A 20,620-nucleotide genomic window follows, 5' to 3' on the forward strand; every position below is an offset into this window, starting at 1 on the left:
GTAGTGCTTCGGGGTATAATTTATTCTGAACAAAGGCAGAACCTATTTTGTTCTTCTCTATTAGGCAGCAGGATACCAAGGAAACTATGAGAAAACACGTTAAGTCCAATTGGCAGTTGCCAGATATTCTTCATCATTTAGACAAGCTGGGGTAGACACCCTTGCAGCGACAGCTGCAAACTGCCCTTACTTGTCTTCCTCCCCAGCAGAAAAATCCCAGGTTTYGCAGGTTTCACAGTCTGTTTAACAATAATCTAAACATTTTGCAACTTAATTCCTTGAATCAAACGCTGTTTGCTAAAATTTATTCATTAATTATCAGGTTGTTTAAATAAGCAAATTCATTCTTTTGTATGAGCAAAATGCATAACATATCCTCTTTGCAGAGTGCTCTGGCAGCTGTGATCTCATACATGAAGTCATGTTACTGTACATTTTACTTGATAAACTTGTTGGTTCTTTGTCAGCACCTGGCTCTTGGTTTTTTTGACCTAGGATGAGTTTGAGTTGCTCCATTCAGTTACTAACATCACTCCATATCACCTCTATGTGATGCCAGTGAGGAATTTTGAACACACACACATACGAGCGGGCTTATAGTCAGATGTAAAGTGAAGGAAGTCTTTTGGGCTTCACCTGAGAGTTACCTTCTTATTCCCAGAATAATGTGACTTGGTTTAATGCACTTCAACTCTTCCTTGTTGTCCTTGTGCAGCTTGACATGTTCATTTTGTTCAGTTTCAGAAGCATCACTTCAGCATTGAAGCAACACGGCTTAAATTASTGGAGGCGGCTAATTACGTAGATAAGGTGAGATCAGGTGTCCATGAACTGAGGAAAGCGAAGCCAAAATCATGAATTATGAGAATTAATTGTGTTGGCAGTTCTTGTCAGCGATTTGGGGAGTGGAGAGCATTTTCTGAACAATTCTGTTATTTGGATATCAGGGACGATGAGGGGGTGGGAGTCTCTGTTCCTTACCACGGAGTCAACAGAAGCATCCCTATATTTTAATACATCTCCATATTAATTTTGTTCCTTAAATGCTCTTTTTTTGACAAAGACCAAGATATATCCACTTCAAATTGTAGAAATCATGGCAAAAAGACCTGGAAGGGGCCTCCAGAGGTCATCCTTGCAGTGGTACACAGTCCTCCTGAAGTCGCTCCTCCTCACAGCTTCTCATATCTACTCTTTTCTCAGTCCCCTTCTCCCCTTAAACTCCTTCCGGTGCTCCCTTTGCCCCCCTGCCCATGAAGGCTTGTCCAATTTATATTTGACACGGGCAGCAGATTATTCCCTTCCTCTTTTCAGGAATTTTGACATATCTGAAGAATGACATGATGTCAGCCTCTAATATTTGTTTTTCTAGAAACTTTATCTCTGTCATTCATTAAATAATGAAAGCTCAGCATCTCTAGTCCAATCCAGTTTAGGCTTGCAGGTGGTGCTCTGCTCCCAGAGCAGAGGCTGCTAAGTTGCCATGTATTTCCAGAGAAAACATCTTCCCTGGACATGTGTGTTTGTAGAAGCATCTAGCAGTGTTTATAGACTTGGTTTAAAATACTGTAGAGTAAATTACTGGTGCTCAGTTTGCCATTTCTTTCCCCTCCTATATCTTTTAGTTTTACAGATCTCTGAATATCCGGATTGCCTTGGTGGGGCTGGAGATCTGGAGTCATGGGAATAAATGTGATGTAACTGAGAATCCCTACTCCACCCTGAGGTCTTTTCTGGCTTGGAGTAGCAAGGAGCGGGTGTACAGAAAGCATGATAATGCCCAACTAATTACGTAGGTTTMTTTTTCCTGAAATAACCTATTTCTGCCAAGTGGATTGCTTTGGTGGGTGGGAAATCAATATGTAATCAAAATTGTTCTAAGATTTGGAGTGGCAGACTTATGTAGTGACCAKGCAGCTAGAAAAGTTCTGGTATTCAGAGCACAATCGCTTTAGGGAAAGTGCAAGTCCCAGACTATGCTGCAGTCTCAACACATGTGCCTCAAAGTCTGCATCAGAATCAAAAATCAAGTGCAGCCAGCATTATTGTGTGTGTGTATCAAAAGCAACTGCACCTGCACTTTTACTCTCACAATTTCTTGTACAACTTCATGAAAATCTGAACCATAAGGAAGATCTGTAAAGGGGAACTGAGCACTTTGYAGAAGGCATTAATTCCTAACTCATCCTGCTGAGACATGGGGGACACAGTGCTGGGATCTGACTGATGGTGTGTGACTCATCCTACTGATCTCATTGGGGCCAGTAGCTGTGGCCAGCAATGCAGATGTCATTAGAAGAAARATCTGCAGCAACTCGTAGACCTCCTTGCCTCTCCCATGGCAATTCATCCACCAGCAAATAGCGATGAGTCAGAGGAGGAGTGCATAGGAGCAAAATTTAGAGATACAATGCCTTTTCCCCTGTTTTTTCCCTTTAACATTATTGTATTTCATCTTGATCTGGGTGTTTTGCCAGTCATATCCTGCACTATAATAACTCAGCACAATTTCCAGGGCTCCCAGTTCAGATATCCCGGCAGGAACTGTGCAGAACTGCAGCTTGCCAGGTGGGAGCTGTGCTGGCTGCACCATGAAGGTATTGTCTAGCGCTCTGTCATGTCCCTGAATCCCAAGCTGGCAAATAGCAGGCTTAAGGTAAATTAAGTATCTGCAAATAGTATCCAATTAATGATCCAGAAATAGTCTTTTCTGTGTTTGTTCCAAAGCTCAGAGGGGTGCTTTTTGGCACTAGACTGTCATGAAAAATAAGATTGGCTGGTTAGTTCATAAAGCAAAGTACTAATCCAAGAAAAATAAGTATTAAGGCTTTGTAACTCTGCTGTAAAGTCCTGTACTTGCAAATATCACTAAAGAAAATGTATTCTCCTGACATTCTGTACGTGTATAAAGCTGTGGGTTGCAGAATGCATTTATTTCTCTGCCTCAGCTTCTCAAGAGCCTCAGTGCCATTTCATGGTCTTTCTGGGTTGTTTTTAGGGGTGTCCCGTTCCAAGGTACCACGGTCGGATTGGCTCCTGTGATGGCCATGTGCTCTGATTTCCAGTCAGGAGGAGTAAACATGGTAAGTTATTGCTAGTACCTAATAAGATGTTTCTTGTCAGCACTGAATAATGCATAGGATAAATGCCTCCTAAAGCCTAGGAAGAAAATATTTCCCATGAAGGCCTCTAGCTTGCCTGCTCAGAGGCAGGAATACCTTCAGTTGATATTTTCTGCATGTAGCAGTGAGAAGTGCCACATACTCATTGACTGAGAAGTGTGCAGGGCTGGCAGGGGTGAAATGCTGATGCACCTCTTTGACTTTGCTCAGGATCACTCTGAAAATGCCGTTGGTGTTGCTGCTACCATTGCCCATGAGATGGGACACAATTTTGGCATGAATCATGATTCAGCTGGCTGCTGCACTACCAGCGCTGAGGATGGAGGCTGCATCATGGCTTCTGCAACTGGGTGAGTCCATTTTACAGAGGGTTACAGAGTCTGCTTTGCTGGGAAAGGCAAAGGGCTTCATTACAAGAGGCTTGGGAGAGTAAGAGCTAGAAATGCAGAATGAAGGTGAATCTGTTGCTGCCTGCTATAGCCAGTAGGTTTATAGAGAAACTACTGCTGGGCAAACCCTGGCTCATGTATCAGCAGCAGTTTGCTAAATTCTCATCTGAACTTATGCCCAAGGCTGGGCTTAGATARTGTGGAGATCTGGCAGCATTTAGAAGTGAAGCTCTAAACTGTCTGGTAAAAAGGAAGATCTTCTGTCCTGAGCGACTGTCTTGGGGACTCTATAACCCTGCATCTCTGAGTTCCTGTTTCCTCCTGTGTCCTACCAAGTGATCCGTCACCCCAAAACAGGCTCACAATCTTTCAGTGTGTACACCCACACATCTCTCCAAAACCTGGGGTGCCAACTGCCAGCAAGCACAGAGAAACAGCAGGTGACCTGAACATGTCATGGTGTGTTGACTTTGCACGTAGAGTTTTAAGCAGGCTTCATTACTATGTTGCACATGAAATGCATAGGTAGTTGATAGAGTCTCTAGCACATCTCCCGCAAAAGGCAATGTGCAATAGAATGTGCTAAAGAGAGGAAAAGGATTGCTCCCGGAAAAGACTGATTTTGCTAAAAGGCACAGCAATATGGATATATTTCTAAGTCAGGAGACATGATAATCGTTCCATTCCTTGCTTATTCAGGATTCTTAAGAATTCTGCTAGACTTCAGTGAGCAACTAAAAGCCTGCATTTAAAAGGGAAGAAATAGCTGGCTTTGAGAGAAAGGGGAAGTGAAGAGCCACTGTGGAAAACCATGGGGATTCCTGAGCTCATTTTGCATGAGGAACCACAACAGCTTCCATATTTCAGTCACGTAAAAACGCCAGTCAAACCCATCCACTTAAAGCCACAATCCTCATTTCCTCAAGCCTTGGGCTTTTAGTGTATTTTTACAAAATCATTTCCCTTAAATGCCTTCCTTTTACATCARTTTTCTCCAAATAAGGAAAAATATTCATGTGAAAAATAAATGAATATTGGCATGCATATAGAGCATGCAATACATAATATGTGTATATGCATGCATGATCATGAACAGAGTTCACATTCAAGCACTATAGCAAGCAAAATTCTAATTCAAGTAAAAGAAAATACTCAAGCCTATTGTAATGAGACAAGAGATAGGAAAAATGAAATGTTTTTTATCAGTTAAATTCATAAGCAGTTATTCACAGTCAGAGTCAGAGTTGTTCTAGAGGAGTTACAAATAAACCACAACTTTAATATTGAGCAGGTAAGGACTGCCATACTTGTGAGCTGCCAAAGTTCATATTTTGTTTCAGAAAGTTGTTTTTTTAAAGGCCATTCTATTAGTAGACCTCATTTCCAAATGTAGTCTAGATACAAGAGGGATCTGATTTTGAGCAGGCACACAAAATCATGATCTGCTTGAAGGAGCTGTGCCCTTCGGCACTTGTCAGTACTTGCATGTGCTCATACTTTTGTGCTCTAAACCATTGCCCAGTTCTGTCATGATGTTTTTCTACACCTGTCCGTATTCAGGCACCCATTTCCCAAGGTGTTCAACCAGTGCAATAGAAAAGAGCTGGAGAAGTATCTGCAGTCTGGTGGAGGGATGTGTCTCTCCAACATGCCGGATACCAAAAAAATGTATGGTGGGAAGAAATGTGGAAATGGCTACTTGGAAGAGGGGGAGGAATGTGACTGTGGAGAGGTGGAGGTAACATTTGCTTAGATCCAACCATTTGGGGTTTAGCTGGGACACAATGATTTTTGTTGCATACTCTGCAAATACAATTATGGGATACATAAACAGCTTTGGTTTGTGCAGGAGATAGGCATACCTGCTGTGTATGTAAATGTATATGCAATGTAAATCAAGGTTGTAAAGTATCATGTTTAGCTAAATTTACAGTGCCTAGTGCAATGCATCCCAGAACTCAGGGATGGTGTAACCTGTGATTAAATAGAGGTAATGACAGCATAGATTAAAAAAAAAAAAAAAAAAAAAGGATCTTCTTACACATTGTAGTTTTATATATCTTTAAGTTTGCTTTACCTACAGCTCTATTCTTGATAAGGGTGGGGCTTCTGTTAGAACCACATCTTGCTTTTCCATGCTATCCACACTTTGACTAATCAAGACAAAAGGGAGCTGGAACTAGCAGCTCAAATTCACCACAAGTAATGAGCACGACCTATCCTATCCAGTGTATCCAATAGAGGATACAGTTATGCACTAGTGTAATCCGGCAGTTGCTGGGTTTAATGAACATATTGGGGAAGGAAGGCTAATACTCTGTTTGCATGTAATTTATCATGTACAAAAACAGATTAGCTTCATCCACACACCTGGATGCTCTGGCACATTCTTGTCTTGAACATCTGCCTTCTAAACTCTGCTGCGTCTTGCTGTCTTCCAGGAGTGCAATAACCCCTGCTGCAATGCCAACAACTGCTCGCTGAAGCTGGGCGCTGMGTGTGCCCATGGCAGCTGCTGCCAGCAGTGCAAGGTGGGTGCGTTGGGTTTTCCTGAAAGAAGGGAGGGAATAATGGGGTGGTGGAAGTGAGAGGCTGAAAAATAGAGGCTAAAGGGGAGCAAATGTAGCCAAACAGATAGTTTAGCTCACCACCTCCAAGCAGTGTGGTCTGATTCTTTATAAAGAGCAGCTGAAGAACAGCTGTCAGTGTGATCATACCAATGGGGTCCTTTTTTCTAACTATGGCTGTCTAATTTAAACTAGTTGCCTTGACTCCCATTATAACCTAGGATGAGCAATAAATGCTACTGGAGTGAAGTCACGCTACTTCTTAAACACTTAGTATAGGATGAGATGAAACATATTTCTCTCCTTTGGCTCTAGAGGAAATCTAGATAGCTCTCTTAGAGTGAACACTTCCTCCTGGAATTAGGCTGGATGCTATCTTTGCTCCTAACCCTCTTTTCTGTGATGAGGTTGAATTACTTTTTGCCCAGGTGCTTGCTGAAGAAATGTTAGCAAAGAGGGATGCATGTGTGTGACAGCTATCATTTTACACCTCAGCTTTCTTTAGAGAGGCTGGTCAAAATAGCCCCCTAGGTTTAACTCTTTCCATGTGTTGGCACAGAGACAGGTGTAGGTSTGATCTATGGCCCCAAAGTTGTAACTTTGTGGAGTAGCACAGCTGCAGGGACCAGGTCTGTAGTTTGCACAGTGCTTCCGTATCACTAGGACTTGTGAAAAGTTTTTTCTGATTTTAGAGCCAAAGATCTCGAGCTTTAGCCACAAATTCTCTTAAAAATGAACATAGGCAAACATTACCTCTTCAGCTCATTTTTGTGTTTGCACATTCACTGCATGCTCTGAGTGACCTATCTTGAATGTGTGAAAATTAGCAGGTTTCCAGGAATCCTCTAGATTCTCACCCCTTTCACAAGAGATGATAACCTGCTACATGTAACTGTGCATGTCCTGCTGTTCTCCATGTGCAGGGTGGACAGGACAAGAATTAACTGGGTAAACTTGTAGCAAGGGAGATATAAATTAGACATTAGGAAAACGTCTCCAGCAGAAAGGATAGACAAACTCTGGAACAGACTTCCCAAGCAGGGAGGTTTCTGAGAATAGATTACACAAACATCTGTCAGAAATGGTTTAGGTAAATCAGATCCTGCCCTAGGCCAGTGGGAGATTGAGCGGTATCCCCTTGAGATTTGTCAGCCTTATTTTCTGTGCATCATCTCATCCTTATCTAGGGAAGGGATCCAGCCGCTAATTTGATTCTACACAGCTCGCCCAGTTAATGAAATTACAGAGTCATTTGGATCACTGCTGACCTCAAAAAACCTAAGATGAAATGGTGAAGRGATGAATGCAAGATTTTTTTCCTTATCTACACAGAAACATTGTGCAGACATGAGACCATCAAGAAGCCAAGCAATAATTCTGTTTTTTCCCTTTGCATCCTTTTAGCTGATGTCTCCAGGAACTCTCTGCAGGGAAAGATCAGGACTTTGTGACCTCCCAGAATACTGCACTGGAGAGTCAGCATTTTGCCCCCCCAACTCATACCAAATTGATGGGGCTTCCTGTGAAGGAGGAAAGGCCTATTGCTACAGTGGCATGTGTCTCACTTATAAAGACCAGTGCGTTCAGCTGTGGGGGCCTGGTAAGGACACTACTTGCAAAGAAATACATTGTCCTTTGAACAGCCAATATTATKTGGCATCCTGCTATTATTCACCCTGTATATGACAGTAGCACCTGGGAGCTGTAGAGTGTTTGTGCATGGTGCCATCATGGTATGGGACACAGTCTGAAGAGCTTCAACCTAAATAGACAAAAGAGATGAAATAGGAGGAATGTGGTATGGGAGCAGTCACAGGACAGCAGCAGCAAATCAAAGATTAAACCTAGGCCTCCTAGACTGGACAAGGTACCATATACTACACCATGCTGTATCCCTAGAACTCTCCTGAGAGGTGTCCTAGAAAAGTCAAGATTGTTTACGGCCCCATGCAATAGCTTGTAATATCTTTTAGATCTCCAGGGGGATGAACCATGGTTTTGTGAGCACCAGAACCTTGACTTCACCACAGGGTCAAGCAGGAGCTAAGTGGGGTCAGAGGAAACCCACAGCGAGCTGTCCTTTCTGCACATTAGCAGATGACAATCAGAGTGCTGGCACCACTCAGCACACCACCCATTTGCATAGCCATTATCAGTGATGAAGYCCGAGGAGACCTTTCTTCTGCCTTGCTTGCTTGGAGGAGGCAGCAAAAATTTCYCATGCTCAGTATCTTCCAGGAAAAGAACAACCGAGTGGTTGGCGTGGAGTGAGATAGGCTGCCAGTCTCTGTAGGAATCAATCATGTGAGTCTCTCCCATGCAGGAGCAAGGCCAGCACCAGACACCTGCTTTGAGAAAGTTAATGCCGCTGGAGACATCTATGGGAACTGCGGGAAGGACATCTATGGCAACTACAGGAAGTGTGAGATGAGGTAGAAAGCAGACTGGCAGCCAAGGATTGCTAGTTGGGAACTGATGTTTCTACCTATTACAAATTTATAGGCCAGTAGATTAAACCAACTCCTGYGCTCATTTCACTCCCTCTCTCTGCCTCCTGGGAAACCGGTTGCATCCTACTAGAATGTAGAGTCCCTACAATAGAAGCATTAAGTTTACCATTTCCCCTGCCTCTTGCATTGTAAAACAACTAGTTGATATTTTTTTAATTCCAACATAAAATAGGATTTTCAGATCCTTAAGCTCAGATGCGGCTTTGTAGCATACTACTGAGACAATAACTTTTTTGTCTTCTCTATGGTTTTGTTGATTCTGGCCTACCCAATGGGAACAGCCAAATGGTACCATTAGTACCCATCAAACACTATTGCCTGGAGAAGTTCCTGGGAGGTGTTTGCCTTTTTTTCTGGTTGAGCAATGACTCAACACTGCTGCTTTAATTTACTTATAGAGATGCAGATGTCTGCAAAACATTCACTGGGCCAGAAACACTCACTTTAGCCTTTCCTTCAAAATTAGAGATGCTAAATGTGGGAAGATCCAGTGCCAGAGCTCTGCTTCCAAACCCCTGCAATCCAATGCGGTTGCCATAGACACAACTATCCACATGGAGAGGACACAACTGAGGTGCCGTGGGACCCATGTGTACAGATCCGAGAGTGAAGAAAAGGAGATGCTGGACCCTGGCTTGGTGTTGACGGGAACAAAATGTGGGAGCCATCATGTAGGTACAGTCTTGCCCGTAATGGTTTGGGGAAGTTCAAGGTATCCCACCTGGAAAGTGCTCTGTGGTTATTAAGCCATTCATTTCTGATGTCCAATGCCTTCCTAGGGGATTTTTTTGTATGTCAGAAAATTAATTTTTTAGAGGCTTCTGAGAAGTGTTGGAAGAACATGCACCAAAGGCCATACCTTAACTCTTCACCCTGTGAAGCCCAGGGCCAATCCTAAGTTTGAGTTTTGTAAGCTGAAATTGTCTAGCTTAGAGGGGAGCCACACAAAGGTCAAGACACCTAGGAGGTCCCCTACTGACTTGCCACATGGGCTTGACCAAACTATTGACTTCTGAGCTCCCACTCCTCTCTCTGATGCGTTTTATCTGGGAGATAGGGGGATGGTTAAACATTTGCTTGGGAGCCACRTTAACTTCACGGCCCTCTGTTCTGCCCATGGTATTACTTGTATTGCCGAGGTGCCTGGTAGCCCTCAAAACACAAAATAACCCAAGGCAATAATGTAGTCCATAACCCCAATCCTTTCTCTGCAGGTTTGCTTTGAGGGACGCTGCCAAAACACATCCATCATCTTTGAATCAGAAAGCTGTAACAAGAAGTGCCATGGGCATGGAGTAGGTGTTCTCCTTTTTATATCCATTTCAGGCGGAGGCAGGATGAGCTGCCATTCATCTGTGGATGTTTTTTCAGCTCAGTTCTGATACTGCTCTTAGATTCGCTCCTGACTTCTGCTTCTTAAATATTAATTTGCACCTTCCTTTCATGTTTGATGCATTTCCTGCTCTATGAATATCGCTTTAACATAAGATTTTGCTTCTGGCAGGGAATTAGAGAGACAGAGAAGGTCCAGAGAAAGGGATATGAATGGCAATGAATGAGGAGCAAGAAGGGGTAATCTTACAGAAAAATCCTCTGGGTCTAGTTCATATTCAGTCCAAGAAATAAGATTTCCTAAGGGAAAAACATACTAAAAAGTCATGTTTAAAACAGTTTATCCCAAACTGTGCTCTGCTGTTTGCTCAGGGGATGGAAAGAGGAGGCTGCTAAGAATTTTTAGCCCTTCTGTTAATATTTCTAGCATAAAACATCAGCRTCTTTTCATCTCCATGGTCCAGTGTAGGCAATGGAGAAGAGCGTATGCCTTTGGCAGCTTGGAAACCCCATGGCGCCCCCAGTACAGAGAGGGACTCGCCTCACTTTTCCTTCCAGTCTGCCTCCTCACTTATGGTTCGTGAGGCTGTAGTGTGTGATCGACAACTGTTACACAGAATCAAATTAAATACTACAATTAGCATAGGATATCCTGATCAAGGAGGTCAGGGGATGCACTCAAGTGATGAGAGTGCCAGTCCTCTTCAAAGTTAGGGCTCCTTTGCGCACCAAAAGTCATGTTCTGGTCCAGGCTCCTCACTTGCAGGGGTGAGCTGCAACTGCTGCAGGGGCTGCCTGGAGGGTGAAACACACAGGGGCTCCTTTGGCAGCCAGCCAGGCAATAAAGCTCTGCAATAAGAAATCTCCCCTGTGTGGAAGGGGAGAATCCTATCTTTCAGAGCGTGGAGATAAGGAAAGGAAAGGAATTTTTAAATGCTGCTTTTCTMCTGAGTCCTGGTTAGTAGCACATCAGCACGAGCATCCTTGTCTTGTGGAGACAGGGAGAATTTCCAAGGAAATAATAGGCATTTTCACCCCCGGAAAAGGAAACAGCACTCATCTCCCAGTTCATGTTGATAAGAGTCTCCCGTGTAGCTTTTTATCTAGCGAGTATTTGGATTTGTTTGTTTCTTTGTTTTGGGTTTTTTTTTAGCTTGCAAATTCTTTAGGACCTGGCACTAAACTCTCTGAATCTTCCTGTTCCAGGTCTGCAATAACAACAAGAACTGCCACTGCAACCCGGGATGGGCTCCCCCATTTTGCAACAAGAAAGGGATGGGAGGAAGCTTGGACAGTGGCCCCCCAGTGCCAGAAGGTGAGGGGCACCAGTTTTATCTTGGTGACACTTCAGAAAGTCTTCGGTTATGTTGGGAGCAGAGAGTTTCCATTTGACTAACTATACTTTCTTGAACTCAGGCTTTTCAGTGGCAGTGATAACACTAGCAATCCTGGCTCCCATTCTCCTTTTCACTGGAATCATGTTTTTATTTTACTATCTGAAATGCCGGAATAAATTTGTCATCTGTTCTCTAAAGAAGACCCCGCAGTTCAGGTAAGTAATCAGAGCTATGCTTTGTTTTCTTCCTTCCACCCCTTTTACTGTCAAAAWAGAAGAAAAATTGCAAGCACTGTGAGAAATATAACCAGATAGGCTTGTTGGTATAGTCAGTATTTGCTTCTCATTTTTGAGTAACTGTTCTGTTAAATTATAGGAAAGGAAAAGGAGAAAGCATACCAAGGAAATAACACTTCCTCTTCTCTTTTCTTTCTCTGATTGTCAGCGATACCTCTGGAAGYGGCCATGCAAACCCTGCCTTCAAGCTGAAAACCCCTCAGGAACAGAGGAAGGTAGAGGCAATGTCACCTTACCTCTCCCCAGGGAGAGATGCAGCTGCCCTGCTAAGTGGGATTTGGTTCCCTCTCACCTTGCAATTAGAGGATGGCTTTTTCAAATGATGGGGAAAATGCAGATGTGCCCCCTGACTGAAAGTCAGTGGGAGCTGAATGTATATTGCTAGCATTTATTTCCATCCATTTCCTTAAATGCAGGACGCAGGACTTGATGAGCCCTGTACAGGCACTTGTTTCTCCTGATAGATCCTGTTCTGCCGTATCCTGCTCTCAGAAATGTGGAAATTGCAAACCCTCGATTTACTTGCAAGCATTACTTATAGCCCTACTGCTTGACCTGCTCTGTTCCCTTTACTCTTGTTTCTACCTCATGATCCCAAATTGTCCCAGACTACCTAATCAGGACCTACAAGATGTATGTAACATACAGGTTTTGTAGCCAGTGTTTTGTGATTTTGTGAATCTCAGAAGTGTGGCAGAGAGTCAAAAAGGTGGTTTGAGGTGGAAATAACTAACCCCTTGGATTTGTGGGTCTTCTGCACAGGCTATTGGCTTCCCTGAAATCCCATCAAAACCTCCTCCCCAGCMAGCTCCAGGTCTCCGAATAAATACACAGCAGCCACCTGCTTTCTCCACTGGCTCCAGCTGTGGTGTTGGGAAACACATGGGGCCGGTGCATCAGGCGGTTGCAAAGGACATCGCCAGGCGGACACCTCCAAGCAGGCCAGCACCTCCTGCTCCCAAACCCCCAGCATCTCAGGTAGGAAGACACTGTGCTGTCCCGCAGGTGCAGTTTGATCAGGGAGTTGGTTCTGAGTGAGGATGGTGAAGCCTGTTTAACTCTGATGGCAGTATAGGAGCGCTCACCAGCATCATGTGTGGCCGAGACTCTCTCCCAGTGCCTGGCCATGGTTTGGGCTGCCCCTGAGCAGGGTTAAGTCCAGACAGACAACACTGAGCTGGAAACAGCAGCTCTGTGAGAGGGACTCCCCTTCCTCCAGGGGTTCAGTGCTGTTCTGCTCTAATTTAGACTTAGCTTGGTATCCTAATGGGAAAGACAGGGTGAATGAGCTGGGCTGCACCACCTCACCCCAGCACTTACAACACCTCTCAAAACCACAGAATCACAGAATGACTGAGGTTGGAAGGGATCTTTACAGATCATCTAGTCCAACCCCCCTGCTCAAGCAGGRTCACCTAGAACAGGTTGCCCAGGACCCTGTCCAGACAGTATCTGAACATCTCCAAGGATGGAGATTCCACAACCTGTCTGGACAACTCTCAGCAGGACAATTATGGGTGGTCCTCCTTGCTTTATACTGTAGCTGATAATGACTGTTTGCTGGATGCTAGTGCACACATTTTCTACCAAACAAGCATGACATAGCTCCTCTTACCTTTTGCATGTGTTTTATTGCCTGGAAACAAGTCCTTCTGAGATTGCCAGTCAATGACAAATCCAAAGTTCAGTGCTGAATACAGGATCTCCATCCTTGGAGATGAACTGTACACAGGTGTATTGTATATTGGCCATGTCTAGACTACAGCAGCAGTTTTTCACAATGGTAACAGAGCCTCAGGCACATGGAAGGTGTTTCTTTGCCTCAAGTCAACACAAACTCCTGCTTTGAAACTATTTACAGTTCTTTGAAAGTCCTTTTGTCAGTATCAGCAGCAAACAGAAGTTTTGTTTCACAAAAAATACATGGAACAAATTTTCTTTTCATTTCTCTGGAGAACAAAAATGGGATCTTTAACGTGTTGCATGGGAAGCATAAGACTTAACCAAGAGTGACTCATCTTATGAGAGTGTCCTAACCACCAGGTTTCTTTGAGGGTTATAAGGAAAGGGGGTGTTGATCTATTTCCCTCACAGGTAATTTTGTTCTAAGCTTAGTAAAAACCCCACATTTTAATGAAAAAGATTGCAAATCAATCTGGTACGATCTAAACTCTTTTTACCAAAAATTTCTCAGCCAGCTTTATTAGATTAGGACCAGCCCAGAAAGAAAGGGCTCATGTTACAGAGGATAGCAGCAGGCTAGCTCCCAGGCAGCATCTCTAAAGGATATAGAGGAAAACAACAACAAAATGTTTTAGTGAACGGTGTTTGTTTCTAGCTCCATTGTTCCTATGAACAGCCGCACTTGGGCAGGAAAGAAAATCAAAACAAAAGCAGGAAGCTAAGTCTAATCAATAAGGAGTAGGTATCCTTCCCAGCTGTTTTTTGACAAGTTCCCCACAATCTCCATTGTAGTCCCTCTCTGACACATCCAGTCTCTTTATATCAGTCATACATCCTAGACAGGACGCTTGCCCTAGGATTTCCAAAAGAGACCTTGTCATYTCTGGGCTGGAGAAGAGCCATGAGATCTACACGATACACAGGAAGTCATTAATTTCACTGTTTGCCAGTGTCAGTCTCTTCCTAGACGGTTGTAGTATCTGCCAGATTTGTTCCCTTGCTGCTCCTATTGGCGTTCCTTGGACCCTGCCCTCAGTAGGACTTTGTCTGTCTTGTCCCTTCTGCAGCCACAGAGGCAAGGTCCTGGGGGAGTGATAGATCCCCAAGCATTAGCTGATGTAGCCATCAAGCATTACATTTATACATATTCTAAGGAGACCACAGGGTTTTTGGGTGCCCTCCAATTTTTGAATGCAGCTGTGTTTATTAAATCGACACCTGTAAACCAGTGACTTAGCACAGAAACTAAGCAACAACAGGCAGTTAGTTCTTCTTCCTTCTCCCCGGGGCATGCTTTACACTGGAATTCATTAGACGAATGGAAAATGTAATGCTCRGAGTATCCCGCTAGGGACAGCTGTGTGCACAAACAAAGCAATAATTGACTGTAGGCAGGTGCAGGGCTCTGTGCGTGTGTGTTTGTATAAGCACACCACACATACAWGAACATAGCGTTTGCGTGCTTTGTATATGCAGTCATGTAGGGAGCATATGCATGGGCAACTCACTCCAACTTCAAATACATCAATGAGTTGGATAACTGAGAGGTACCGGAACATAGCTTGCCTTTTCCTTGAAAAATTCAAGGCTCATAAAACTTCTGGATCCCTTAGTAAGGGGAATATATCATGCTTTCAGCCTGCAGCTCTGTTTAGGAGTCAGTGCAAGGTAGCCGTGTTACACTGTTGGGTTGTGCTTGGTTTGAAGTCAGCTGCCCAGCAYGCTAAGGCTGTCCAGTCTCAACAAAAGGTCAAGAAACTCTCTAGGTGAAAAACTCTGGATGTCAAAATCCCCTAGTCACCTGCATAATATGATAAGCAATAGCCACAGTTACCTGTGCTCCTACCCTGCTTCAAAGACATGTTTTCACAAGTTATGAGGCAGTTGGTTTTTGCCTTTGTCTTTTCAGTCTTTTATCACAGGGAGGGATGCTGAGTTTTGATGGGGACTCCTGCCCAGCCTGTAAGTTCTCTCCTGTTGTTCATCAGGTTCACCATGCAGTCCTTAGGCTGTAGCATCACTGGGGCTGCCTCCAGACTGGAGACCTAGAGGTGGGCAGCAGTCTACCCCGTCTGCTCTCTCAGGCTTCCAAAAAAGAACAAATCTGAAAGGTCTGAAGGACCTGTGTCCATACCCAAAACCTCACACTGTGTGAAGTGGGTGCAAATGTTATCTCTGCTTTCAGGTTGGATATCTGTCCTGGGTGAAAATTCAAATCTGTTTCTTTCTTGCTTAGGATATTTCTAGGCCTCGGCCACCTCAAAGAGCTTTGCCAGCTAACCCCATCCCAGCCAGACCCAGGACCCAGCCAGGGGATGGCCCTGCAATTCCCCTGCCCCCGGCTCACAGGAGAAACCCAGGACAACTCCAGCCAGCGGCAGAGGTAGGATCTGAGCACAAGGTGACRCAGAGCACAGCAGCGTCCTCCCACCACCACGAAATAAAACTACCCCGAAGGGGGTAACCTTGCTATCATATTGTGRAACACCTTTATGCACAGTCCTGGCTGATGGACCTGGAAGGGCTTTTGGGTTGGTTAGCTTTATTGTGGGGGCTTCTCTTTTTACCTATTAAGCTTTTACTGGGTTAAACAAAATGTCTGACCTTAATTCTGCAGAATAACCAAATAATCCTGAACAGAAACAAGTACATAGCCAGAAGAAATGCTCAGGGTAGGCGTATACTCAGCCCTGCTACGTTCTAAAACAATTAACCAATTTGATTCTGCACATCCTTGAGCACTTCCTAGATTAGACATGAGTGGTGCTAAGTAACGAAGGGGTGGAAGTGTACGTGACACAGAGTCAGCAAACTGCACCCCTTAGCAGAAAACACCTCCACTCTGTACAGCACAGATGCTACCTCCATCCTACAGCATGCCTGAAGTCAGCTGTAAAAATGAAAAAACAATCTGTTTGAGCTCTGGTGTGCTATGGGGAGAGAGCGGGAGAGTTTTCCGCATGAGGYGTTAGTGTGGGAATATGTGTGAACCAAGGCAGGCATCCCTGCCCTCTGCAACGCCGGCTCCAGGGGAGGGAGCGGGCAGCGTTTTCTCTTTCGCCAGTGCTCATCTCTCCCTCTCTCGTTCCCTGTTGTGCAGAATACAGGAGTCGGGATGGCTGGAGCAGGGAGCGTCCTCAATGGGTGACACCAGTGCTTCCGTGGGCTCCTGTGAACCACATTTTGGTCCCTGCCGGCCCAGGACTTCACAAGGGATTGGATGGCCTTTGTCACCCGAACAAAAGAATATGGACCCCAAACAGTTTCTGAACTCCTCTCCTCTAGTTTTCTATCCAACTCAAGAAGCTACAGTCATGTTTGGCAGGGGTACACCCAGGAACTGTACTGGTACATGCCAAGCTGAACTCAATCCACTGTGCTCATAGCTTTTTCTGTGTAGGGATGACTTGCGTATATGGTATTTAAATGTTATTGTGCAATATCCAATGCAGGGATGGGGGCGATGTGGGCTTCACGTGTTTTTATCAGTTATGTAAGTGTTTCCAGGGAGAACGAGCTGAGTGTCCAGGTGCTAGCCTTGATGGGCTTTTRTGTAAGAAACAGGCCTGTTTGCTTCCCTCAGCCCATCCAAGCAGCTGCAGAAGCATATGTTGGTGCTATACAGAAACCRCTGCCTCTTGGGAGAGCAGAACGCAGCCGTCGATAAACTTCTTCAGTTTATTCTCAGTTTACAGTGKCTGGCAAGCTGGACCACAGGAGAGAGCAAGCAAACCACGGAAATATTCCCGGTTGAAATAACTGGAGAGTCACTACGGATTTGGGTTAGCTGTAATAGAGCGGATTAAGCATTTTCCCCATGTGACCATCTTCAGCAAGACCTTTGCAGCCTTTGTCTCCTCCGGCACTCAGGTGTCTTGCCTTGGTGCCGTGAGACCTAAGAGCGCTCCCAGCGCGGCCTGCGAGCACTCATCGGTGTCGCTTGGACATGGACACGGTACGACAGAGAAACTCTCGAACCAGGATACAGAGCAAATGGCCAGAAGGAGGTTCAGCAAAGCGCTGAAACCTYCTCTCTGCAGTGCGGTACTGCCGATAATCATAGACACTTTGCATGGTGGTTTTTTTTTTTTTTTTTTGGCCTTCAGCCTGCGCTGAGCAGTAATTCAGCAGTGGCTGTTGGCTCTGCATATTATGAGAAACCTACCTAAAAGTTGCACAATTGGTAAAACAGCAGAAATACTAATATGACACGTGGTGCTTTTGTGGGACAGCTTATTTCCTCCAGGCTTTTTTTCTCTGATGGAGAGAGCTGTCTGTGTGCACTTTAAGCARCTGATGGTTCTAACTCTGAGGACCCACTGTTGTGAGTCTGATTTTTTTCTCTTAATAGTTTGGGTTCTTGTACATTTTTTTTCCCTCAGGATTTTAAATGAAGASCTTTTGTTAAGTTGAAATTATTCTGTTTTCCTTGAAGTTGTTTCCTAGGAGAACACAGGGAGTTCTGGAGGAGGGATTACAACAACAATTGTTTTGTGTCTGATTTAGCATGGACAGAAATCTTCAGTGTGATTGCTGCTGCACAAGTGAGAAATCATAATATTGGCTTAAAGAAAAAAAAATCTTTTTCTGGTGGTTCTATTTCCCTAAGCTCTACTCATTCAGGAAAAATCAGATAAATMTTGAGCACTCAGATTAAATTTGTAGTTGTATTTAACAGTAATTCTGTAGGATGACTTAAACCAAACCAGTTTTGCAACATTACTACCTCCTTCTCCACAAGGAAACAGTACACAGGGTGTATCTTGAATTTCTGGTTGATTATGAATAATCTTGATCATTTTGGACCTTTTATTACCTTCTATAGGCGTAGGAAACAAATCAGCCTAAATTATTCCTCTCTGAAATAAGGGATGGTAAACAAAAGACATTAATATTTTAAACTTTACATATCTTTTTCTACAGTTGGGGTCACTGTCTTCAAAGACTCCTGCTGGTCTTGGTGCTTTGATGCAATGAGAAAACCAAAGGGTTTGTGCAAGCCCYCCTTGGTCAGGCATTTTCCTGGCAAAAGGCTGTGAAGGGAAGCTGGTGAGAGGGGAATTGTGCCTGCAGCCATGTAAATCTTGAGCATTTTTCCCTCTGGTGCCATAACAGCCCTCATTACCAGCTTCTCAACGTTGAGATTAGTCAACATCTGCCTGAGACACTGAGAACAGATCCACCTCAACCTCAAACCTCCAAATTTGTCATTCCTTGGGAGTCAGCTAAAGCGCCTGCGTAACAGCATGTTTTACCACTCACAGGTGGAGGTCTGGTCTTCATATCTGCCAGAAGCTGGCCTCGTACAGCAGTTACCATAATATAGATTAAACCACAGTAACCTGATCCTGTATCTGAGCCCTCACTGACTCTTGAGGACAGCAGTATATTTCTGCTACAGCCCCTGATTTTTATCGGATGACCACCAAAAAATCACTAAGAGCATTTTCACTGCGCTTTGTGTGAGCATGGGCTCAAGTTTTTCAGAAATGCTTCCAGACGCACAAAGCTCAGAAAACTGGACATGCCCAAACCCTAATGGAAAGCTTTAGAACTGGAATAGTATAAAGCCTCCAAAAGGTAGTTTTTAGTAAATCTTTTAAAATTTTCATATGTGTGCACGTTGAGTGAATGAGAATAAAGGAACTGGGGTAGGAATAAGAGATGAGAGAATGTGATTTTTTTTTTTGAAGACACTATTACTTGGGAGAATATGTATAAAAATACATTTCACTTTTATTACATCCACATGATTATGGTTTACAATAATGCTCTCTGTGCATCTATGCAAATACTTGAAGAATGCAATTCATTGTGCCTTTTGCCTACTTTTTAATAAATTTATCACTTCTCATTAACAAAGGTGCTGTCACTATGCGATATCATTATATTGGTCTAACCCTTCATTTTAAATGTGGCATGTCCATGCCCGGAGCTGACAGGCTCATGGAGAAATGGCCTTTCTGCAATGCGGTTCTGGGCAGCAAGAAGGCTGAGTMCAGTCTGCACTCTATTTCTAAGATAATGCATAAAGCAAAAAAACCCTATTACGATGCCAAAACCGAAGTTACAGAGAATTACTTGGATTATTTTCTGCTACCAAGGGAGGGCGCTGCTGTTTTACTTTCTGGCCACGATGCTTTCTTCTGCAGCACTCAGGTTTCCTACGGTTTATTTATCCTTTACAGCTGCACCAATAATACCAGAGAAGTCATTAAAAACTTTCAGATCCACCTTGAAAGAGTTTTTAGGGGAAAAAAAAGCTTTTATTTCCCTTTCCAAATTCCCCAAAGTCCTGAAATGGTATTAAAATAAGAGATTGCAGCTTCCTCCCCCCCTCCTTAGCTAGACATGGAAACATTTCCCAAAGTCGCACTTGTTCAGCTCCTTCCAGACGCAGGTAGCGAAGCTGCAGCATTGGCCTCTTGGGCCACATGGGTGCACACTGAGAGCCGGAAAGGCACGTTTACACCACGGCACAACACACAGTGCAAACAGACCATGCTGGTGGTGCCTCGAGCCGGGACCTGGACCGCAGGCAGCRGGTTCAGCTCCAAGCAGGCGCTGCACAGCCATTGCCCCGCTGTGGCCTCTCATGGGGTTTACCAGCCCAGCCGGAGCTCGGGTCGTCCCAGCCTGACTGGGGTCCTCCCAGCCGGAGTAGCCCAGTAAAGCCAGCTCAGGCTTTGCTGCTTCCCATTTGGGTCTTACTGTGAGCAAATGGGCTCTGATCTCCCCGCGTCCCATGCTACAAGTCCTAGCAGCACATTGGGATGAACTTTAACTGGGTTGATACCTTTTTTTTTTCCTTCCCTCCCAGCTCAGCATGTTAGTTCTCCCATCCTTTCATCCTCAGCTTTAATACGAATCCAAGGGTGTTTTGAAGGTGAGCCGAAAGCAGTATAGTTAATGCATGTACCAGGTCCAGAGAGATGAAGAGGGGTGAAAAGGACCATTCTGGGATAAACTGCATCTTTACAGCTCTGAAGAGCTTCACCTGCTTATGCCCGCTTTTGTCCCTGCTCGGACCTCCCTTTAAAGAAAAAAGCTTTGATGCTTAATAACAACAAAACAGACTGTGGGAAGGCGAATGGCACTTGTAAATGCAACCCATCAGAGCCAGGGATCCTCCAAGGTCAAGGCATTTACTAGTAAAAACAACCTTAGTGCTTACACCCACTTGGTCTTTCAGGCTGAAAAGGCTTTCACAGACCACCAAGAAGTTTGGAGGAAGGTGGTGATCGTCATGGGCAGAGGGCCTGTTTCTTCTGACATTTGGCTGATGCTGTCAGAGCTCCCCTGCTTGAGCAGAGGCTGCCCCTCATTCAGGTGAGGTCTGGATCAGGCCCTGCGGCTTCACCAAAATCATCAGCACAGCCCGAGC

At 44.4% G+C, this 20,620-nt stretch overlaps 1 protein-coding gene across 1 annotated transcript in view; it reads left to right on the forward strand.

The window, feature by feature from the left end:
- ADAM19 (ADAM metallopeptidase domain 19) overlaps positions 1-19,098 on the forward strand; it is a 38,586-nt gene extending 19,488 nt beyond the window's left edge. Inside the window, exons 8-23 of the mRNA XM_026063578.1 lie at positions 739-810; positions 1,626-1,792; positions 2,999-3,083; positions 3,333-3,472; positions 5,072-5,249; positions 5,953-6,042; positions 7,483-7,678; positions 8,402-8,510; positions 9,055-9,259; positions 9,803-9,883; positions 11,127-11,235; positions 11,337-11,472; positions 11,702-11,768; positions 12,316-12,531; positions 15,473-15,619; positions 16,337-19,098. Coding sequence (XP_025919363.1) covers positions 739-810; positions 1,626-1,792; positions 2,999-3,083; positions 3,333-3,472; positions 5,072-5,249; positions 5,953-6,042; positions 7,483-7,678; positions 8,402-8,510; positions 9,055-9,259; positions 9,803-9,883; positions 11,127-11,235; positions 11,337-11,472; positions 11,702-11,768; positions 12,316-12,531; positions 15,473-15,619; positions 16,337-16,384 — 2,046 coding nt within the window. The 3' untranslated portion in view covers positions 16,385-19,098. The remainder of the gene's footprint in view (positions 1-738; positions 811-1,625; positions 1,793-2,998; positions 3,084-3,332; positions 3,473-5,071; positions 5,250-5,952; positions 6,043-7,482; positions 7,679-8,401; positions 8,511-9,054; positions 9,260-9,802; positions 9,884-11,126; positions 11,236-11,336; positions 11,473-11,701; positions 11,769-12,315; positions 12,532-15,472; positions 15,620-16,336) is intronic.
- Positions 19,099-20,620: the final 1,522 nt, after the last annotated feature.

This window comes from Apteryx rowi, unplaced genomic scaffold (genome assembly GCF_003343035.1).
Source record: "Apteryx rowi isolate R43461 unplaced genomic scaffold, aptRow1 scaffold_2, whole genome shotgun sequence".
Taxonomy (NCBI): Eukaryota; Metazoa; Chordata; class Aves; order Apterygiformes; family Apterygidae; genus Apteryx; species Apteryx rowi.